Source organism: Anoplophora glabripennis, unplaced genomic scaffold (genome assembly GCF_000390285.2).
Source record: "Anoplophora glabripennis isolate ALB-LARVAE unplaced genomic scaffold, Agla_2.0 scaffold1013, whole genome shotgun sequence".
Lineage (NCBI taxonomy): Eukaryota > Metazoa > Arthropoda > Insecta > Coleoptera > Cerambycidae > Anoplophora > Anoplophora glabripennis.
In genome coordinates, this window is record NW_019417097.1 from 52,804 (window position 1) to 61,706 (window position 8,903).

General features: G+C 32.4%; 1 protein-coding gene across 1 annotated transcript in view; it reads left to right on the plus strand.

Moving 5' to 3' along the window:
* Positions 1 to 3,266, plus strand: part of LOC108915123 (guanine nucleotide-binding protein G(o) subunit alpha) — a 45,406-nt gene extending 42,140 nt beyond the window's left edge. The window contains exon 7 of the mRNA XM_018721086.2: positions 1,801 to 3,266. Within this exon, the coding sequence (XP_018576602.2) occupies positions 1,801 to 1,988 (188 nt within the window). The 3' untranslated portion in view covers positions 1,989 to 3,266. The remainder of the gene's footprint in view (positions 1 to 1,800) is intronic.
* Positions 3,267 to 8,903: the final 5,637 nt, after the last annotated feature.

Sequence of the window (8,903 nt, forward strand, 5' to 3'; positions counted from 1 at the left end):
TAATAAAAGACAATTATAAGTTAATAATTGTTGTAAAATAATATACAGATGGTGCGAAAATATATATACAGGGTGTTTGGATAACATGGATACAGCGGTTCGAAGAGTGTGTCAACGGCATGAGGAGACTGGATCCTTTCATAGACGACCTGGAACAGGCAGAATACGATGTGCAACAGCTTGTGATAACCACTTTATTGCGTCAACATTAAGAAATCGTCACCTTAATGCAGTTCAAATGTAACAACAGCTCCGTGAAGTGTGAAGAGTGGCTATTAGTCGGTGGACAGTAAGAAGAAGGCTGCAGGAAAGTAACCTGACCCCTAAAAGACCTGCGATTGGTGTAAGGCTTACCGCAACTCATTATCAAGCACGTCTGTGTTTTGCACGGGATCATCTAAATTGGACATTAGAACAATGGGGATCTCTTCTGTTCTCAGATGAGACCAGAATATGCCTCTATGGTAGCGACCGAAGAAGATAAGTGTACAGGAGATCAAGAGAGCGATTTGCAAAATGCTGCATTGAAGAGCGAATTGCTGATGGAGGCGGTTCCTGCATGATCTGGGGCACGATTTCTATGGAAGCATGAACCGACCCTGCTTTCGTCACTAGGGGCGATCGTGGTCACAGGGAGGAGGTTTAACGAGTGCTAGGTACATCGAGGAGATTTTAGCAGTTCATCTGATAACATACATTGACTACATTGGAGACGAATTTATTTTTATGTATGACAATGCGGGGCTGCACACCGCAAGAATCGTGCGAGGTTTTCGGGTTATGGAGTGGCCAACATGCAGTCCTGATCTAAATCCAATTGAAAATTTATGGGATAAGCTAAAACGAAACATTCAGGCTCGACTTCATGCCCCAACCTCGATCCCAGAACTTATTGATACAGTAGAAGAAGAGTGGTATAACATCCCACAAGAAACAATAGCGAACTTGATACGATGTATGCCTAATCGTATGCGAGATGTTATTAGGGCAAGAGGGGGTCATACCCATTATTAAAATTGTTAAGTGTTAATTTAGATAATTGTCAATAACCACATTTCCTTTAGTAATAAAAAAGTTAATTTGTGTCATACATTAATTTCATTTGTTAAAACTAAAGAACGAAAATAAATTGTAATAAATTTAACTCATAGTATATTAAATTGTCTTTCAAACAGCATATTTCGTTATTTAATCTTATGAATAGTTTAAAAAATATATATAATTAAAGTCAAAAGTTTGCAGTGGGCCGATTTCTATGCACGCAAGTTTAGTTGGAAATGGAAAAATTTACTACTTCCTGAATGGGCATTTTAAAATTGATTTTTGTCAAATATTTTCAGAATGAAGCCTGTTAGCCATATGTTTATTAAGAAAACTAATTACTTTTTCACATTTTTTGGAGCACATATTCTACAGTTTTGCATATATTTCCAGTCATAAAAAAGGTATCACCATGAAGTTGGTTGACTGACATTTCCATTTGGTTGTCATCTCTTTACTGAATAGAAATACATTCTATTTACAATTTTCAAAAAAATGTATAAACTTCGGTAGCTTTCCAAAATCTGTCACTTAGCGATAATGAAACAAATCCAAATTTTTAATAATAAATGTCTATAAACAAAAATTGATCTGTATCATGAAATTTTAATATTTCAAACAACTTCTGAAATATTGAGGGGGAAGTTTTTAAAGTTACAGTGCATGTTTCAATGTTACTATCCATTCTTTTAACTCATAATTTATTCTGTACAGTATTTGTTGAATAAAATTAAGAATATTAAAAAATTGTTTGTTTAGGTGCACAAGAATATGGTGAGGCTGCAGCATATATACAAGCACAATTTGAAGCGAAGAACAAATCTACAACCAAAGAAATATACTGCCATATGACTTGTGCCACTGACACACATAATATTCAGTTCGTATTTGATGCAGTCACCGACGTTATCATAGCTAATAATCTTCGCAACTGCGGCCTCTACTGAAAAACTTGTAATTATTATTCCTTTCCTCACAATAAAGACTTTAGTACATGGTCGAGCCAAAAAAGAAACGATAAGCTGATGTATTTCTTGAAATATTTTGATTTTTCCAACTATTTAAAAATACATAATTTTTCATAATTTATTTGTTGGAAATATCAAAATGTGTTTTAAAAAAGGAACTGTACCAAAGTTGAGTGAGATGTTGAAATGTGTTCTTTTTGTTACATAAATTTAATAAGTTAAATAATTAAAATAGATATGTAAAAATCAATAAACAGTAGCTTTATTGTGCTTGATAATACAGTACATCTTAAAGGTAATAAAAATATTGAAATATCAAAGTTCAAGCAGGTTATTTTTTTTTACTAAATAATTGCACAATATTTGATTATATCAGATGCACATTATATTACAGCCCAAAATTCAACATTGAAGAAATAGAGAATGCACAAATTTTTTGATAATTTCCATCAAAATAAATTTACTTCCAATATGGAAATAATGATTTTAAGGGAAATGATTTATTTAATGTAAATTTTTGTGTATAAAATTGTGCCATTAGAGAGATTGCATTTATTGACGTATTATTAGCTTTTTTGTAAGTTACTATTTGTTTCATTTAGAATATTTTTGTAAGTTTAAATAATGTTATTTATGTTTATATAATTTTAACAAAACTAACTTTATACTATAATAGAATTTAGTTACCAAATATTTCTACCAATAAGTATCTATGTGTTTGAAAGAGAACCAAAATTACTTCTTTCAGCTCAAGTAGCTATCAAGTATAAACTAATTTTAAGTAAAGAATGAAAATATTTTATTTATATGTACCTAATTACAATGCCTATTTATATGTAATTATTTTTTTTACATTGCTGTATAATAACAAAATTCTGTGTTTTGTTGTTATAAGGTATGACAAAGATATTTACAAATCAGGAAACTAAGGACCTTTATAATAGATACAAATATAATAATTAAAATATACATTTAATGTGTACATATAATTATATGGCGCTTTACATTAAAAACAAGTAGCTTCAGTACCATTTTGTAGTGTAGTTTATGCATTTAATTTCAAATCATTGTAATTAAAACATGCATTTTTAATTGATACATTCCTAAAATATTTTGTATCTGCCTCATATCTTTTATTATTTACAAATACAAAATGAGTATCTAAGAAAGCATAAATTTGATTTAGAGGTAACGATCACTGGAATACAATCATCCATTAAAAAAAAATTGTACTTGACGTATTTTATATGATAAAAACTAACATAACATACATAACGGTACATATAATTATTTACATGTTTTAATTTTTTAGGTAAATATATTTTATAAATAAATATAGGTACTGATTTAATTGTAAGATATAGAAGTTTTGTTCTGCTGATTATTAATTTAAAATTAGCATTATTTGTTTTACTATTAATATATTTATTCTTGGTAAAATCATAAACTAATATCTTTATGAAGACTGAAAGAATATTATGTGACCAATGGCTAAAGCAGATACTTTGGCAATAAACAATGTTTCAAAATATGTTAGTGGATAAATAGTTTGAAGAGTTATAGGAATATATAAAACACTTAACAGATATAAAGCTCTTCAGAGAAATTACATGTAATGTATCACCATTCATTATGATGACTTGATGAATATGGTAGTCTATTTATTTATTAAAAGATACAAGAATTTTGGATGTGTGAAACTGTTTGTAATTATGTGTATAAACGCAAAACATATTCTGGTTATTATTCCGAAGTTTTAATCTTGTTCCTAACAAATATCCACCACCATTGCGTTTAATTTTTTTTATATTATATTTCAAAATTTCTTAGGATACATACATGTGACTTGTGAAAATTAATTAAAGTAATTATAATTTTATAATGAAGCATGGGGTGCATATCATTTTTTTTTTCAATTCTATGTTCAGACGGATCTAAAAATTGTCACGTCTTCGAAATCTTAGCATTTAAAATATTTTTCTAATTCTTTTGAAATTTTTGTTCCCTTATGTGTGTCTAGAAATCATCCCCGAACAAACAGCATGGATCCTGCTCTTATGAAAATACGACCACTTTAATTTTCACCAGCTACGTCTGATGAGGACTTTAAATTTTAGCATTAGATCTGTGGTTCTTTTTCTATTCTTTATATAAAAAATGTTATGTTTTAGATTAACTTTAATCACAGAAATTGGTTTTACTTTCTTAATAGATTAAATTGTTTCACAATTGGTATTACTGAGAAACAGTCGACAAAATTTATAAAGGAATCGTTAATAAATAATATATTCATAATGGTTGAAGTTGAAATGGTGGTTTGCATTATTTAATAATTTACTGGCTTTATTTTTCTTCCCCTTGCTATAAAAAAGAATATTAGTTTTCCAAGTAATTTCCAAAGTAATGTGCTTAGCTACTTTGGCGAACATATATGTCACATATTAAAATGTCATGATAAATAAGGATATAAATGTATATTTTGACGATAACAAGTTATATTTATTTTTCACAATAATTTCTGAACAATAAACTATAACATACTTTAACATGAATGAATGGAAGAGGTACATAATGTATTTAACTTGCAAAAACTGTTTTTTTTAGGAAAGTGTATTTATGTTATGTGTTTTATGTTAATTATATTTTAATAGTACAGTCAAGTCTGTTGTGTATAAAAAAATATATTTGTAAGTATTTAATGTTTGGTAGTATCAAGTCTATTAATTTTCTAGTCAATTATTATGTTCTTATTGTAACTTCGGCATTATAACATTTTTGTAATTTATTTCAATAAAATGAAAACTTAAAAACATTTTATTGTTTTAATGCCAGGTTTTTTTTAAATATCTCTGAAATACATAAAATAACTAGACCAACGGTGTATTTCACATCTATACAGATAGAGAAAAAGTAGTCCAAAGTGGACATTTATTGTGGTATGTTTTATAGCCGAAATTCCTTTTAGGTGGGCCAAAAAAGCATAAATGTATTAAAGAGGAGAAATATTCAATAATATTTTTTACCATACCTAGGTCATGTGATAAAGAAAATTAAAAAGACATTTTTTACATAAAATTTTGGCCTACACCGTTTCCATTTCATGATTTTTTTTTTTTTTTTTTTTTTTTTTTAGATATAGAAATTTTGTTAGCTGATACCATACCTGCTTATTTTAAATAATTTTATTATGGTTTTTTGGCTACCTTCTAAAACCATAAATCCAACTACAGCTTAGTGTATATAATTATTTTATTTAGTTTATGCACAATATTAAAATATTTGATATTAAAAAAAATTGTTCTATAGATCTGGGGATAGTGTCTTATAATAAGAACCAAGAAATTTAATTGAGTACCTATATATTTTATGAATTTTGGGTCAAATTTCTATTCTATTCCATATATTTTGCAAGGATTATGTAACTAGTTACATGTTTTTAACATTCCCCTAATAAAAAAATAAGGAAAATTTATACAAATATTTTCTGCTTAAAACTTGTTTAGGTTCTGATAAAGAATGGTTCCAGAATAGTCCAAAATGATTACCATTTTTCACTGTTTGTAGTCAGAAGCCAAATAAGCCTTTAATAAATTTCAGTGATATTTATGAAATTCAAATAAGCAAGTCCGATTTTACAGAAGAAAGTTCCAGGCAGGATTCACTTATGCTAACAATACAAGAATACACGGGATAATACATATTGGGCAGTTTTGAAATGATTGTGATTTTATATAAATGAAGTTAATAATTTCAGTTGAGGAAACATTACATTTATTTGAAGTAAATTATGTTTCTATTAAATTTTGAGGGTTCTTTTTTGTAAGAACTATCTCTTCATAGTTCTTAATACTTTTGATATCCTTTCTACCTTAATAAGTTCACTTTTTATGGTTTATAACGTCTCGTGGTTTAAGCACCATTTTTAATATTTTGATTCGTCTAGACCAGGGATCGGCAAACCGCCGCTCGCGAGCCGCATGCGGCTCTTTCAAGAGACAATTGCGGCTCTTCAAGTTCCCCTAAAAATTAAAAGTTAAAGTGGACAGACACGCAGCACACGAGTACACATAAAGACGAGTATAGACTTCCATATCCGATTCAAATTTGAAATAAAATGTAAAAACAGAAATAAAAATTCCTGGCTCTTTGAAATTCATTAAATTGATATTTTTGTTGCAGATGGCTCTTCCAGCTTAAAAGTTTGCCGACCCCTGATCTAGACCAATAGTATAGAGACCTATAAAGTTGCTTACTGTTTTCGAAACATTGTTTTTATTATACCATGAAACGTTTTATGTTACCTACCTTTAGAATTAACTAAATAGAAATATATGCCAATATTATTTATAATGGTACCAAATAATCGAACATTTCTATTTGCGTAATTCTAGTAAGCACATGCATTAACCTATGCTTAGTTATTGAAATAATTAAGTATAAGATGGTTGATTAATAAGAGATACAGTGCTAGATACACAATGAATGGTGTACATGTTTTCCAATATCAGTAAATGTAACATTCATAACAGAGTTTATTGTTACTCTCATTGTATGTTTGTTTCTCTGTGATGTGAATACGATAAATAAATTTTACCCATTTCGAAACAACTTTTCATTTAACAGGTAATTAATTTAGAAAGTCGTACAGATACAATGTTAAATGTCTTCTAGTTTCGGAACTGAAAGTTGATCTCTTCATCTAATTTTATATACAGGGTGTTTCAGAAAATATGGGCCAACTTTCGGAGGCAGATTCCTAACCGAAAAACAAGGTTATTTTTTCATATCAACATGGGTTCGATTTCGATTCGTTCCTTAGCTACAAGTCGTCAAGTTTTAAAATAAAATATGTTTTTTCCAAAAATCTAGATTTTCACTTGAGGGAATTAAATGAAATTTGAACAACTAACTATTTACAACAGGATACAAATTTCTAGGTATTATTATGTTTGACATGAATTACAGGACCCGACTTTACTAACAATTAAACTCGGCATATAGAAATTTTTTTAAATAAACACTTCCACACAACCACTTATACTCCGAATACCATTAATTCCAAAACATCCGAACGTACACATTGTCTTTTGACTTCCCCTTTTTTTCCATATCGAGAAAATAAGGCACAGCCCTCTTGCAATTTAAAAAATCCTTTTTTCCTCAATTTTCCATCTGGAAAATGGCGTTTCCAATAAAATACATACTGGATCATACTAGGAAACATTTCAACAAATATTAACTAAGAACAGTTATAATTGTGCCACAGAATATCCTAACTACTCCCTGTGATCGTGCACGGGGCGACGTGTATCGTATAAACTGTTTAATTTAAAGGCAGACGATGAGCGATGACAACGCTGCTTCAATATACGCGTCACTCGTTCCTCCACGCCGCAATTTTTCACCATGTTGGCCGCCTCGTTCAATGACAACCGCCGTAAACAACGATTAAAAGAGAAGCGGAATTCACGAATTCAGACTGTTTCGATCTGTATTACTTGCGTATACTAAACGTTGTACAGTATCACGGCCCGTTAAGAGACGGTAGCCGCTTGACAATGACATAACCCCCCCGCAACTCCTAACGAACTAAGACTGACAGTACGCAAACTTAAAAACAAAAAAACACCCGGACCCGACAATATACATAACACGACACTTAAACGACTACCACACAAGGGCCTCATGGCCCTACTAAACATAACAAACGCGACACTCAGACTAAGACACTTCCCTACCCGCTGGAAAACAGCAAACATAATCCTTATCCCAAAACCCAACAAAGATCACACCATCCCATCCAACTACCGGCCCATTAGCCTGCTCCCGGCTATGAGCAAAGTGGTAGAAAAAATTATCCTAACCCGTCTAAGAACCCACTCCCAAGAACTGCAAGTCATTCCAGACGAGCAGTTCGCCTTCCGACCCAATCACTCCACTGAACTCCAAATCCTTCGCCTTACCGAGCACATCACGGCGGCCTTCAACAGGGGACAGTACACTGGTGCTGTCTTCCTGGACGTCGCAAAGGCCTTCGATACGGTTTGGCATGAAGGCCTACTAATGAAAATGCTCACGAACCAATATCTTATATCTTTTACCAAACTCAAAAAATCCTACCTACACCATCGAAAATTCCGCATCCAAATCCAAGATTCCCTTTCCACCACCCGTCCCATGGAGGCCGGTGTCCCCCAAGGCACCGTCCTGTCCCCACACCTATACACCATTTACAACTCCGACATCTCACATCCCCCCAACACCAACATATACTTATACGCCGACGACCTGACAATCACATCCCAATCCGTAGATCCTAGATATTCCGCCTCCCTCCTCCAAAACTCCTTAGACCAACTTGAAACCTGGTGCAACAGGTGGAGAGTCAAAATTAATCTCAACAAAAGTTCGGCTATCCTTTTTACCAAACGAAAAATCCCACAAAATCTCGACAGACTGACATTATCCCAGGAACCCATTTCCTGGAATCGACAAACACGATACATGGGCGTGACGATGGACCAGCGTCTCACGTGGAAACCGCACATCGTGGAGACGGTGGCGCGAGCGAAGACCACCAGGGCTAGGCTCTATCCCTTACTCAAAGGTGGAAACACCCTCAGTTTAAGGAATAAGCGAACGCTTATCAAGGTGGTACTTCAACCGCAGCTAACCTACGCCTCCACGGCGTGGGGTCACGCGGCAAAAAGCCACTTAAAATCATTACAGGCTGTGGAAAACATAGCCCTCCGCACGGCCACCGACGCGCCCTGGTACGTAAGAAACACTGACATATTACGAGACTTACAATCCACAAACGCTACACAAACAATAAGACAAAATGCGGAGAAACGATTTGACGTAGCCGCTAGACATGACAATCCCCTCCTCAGG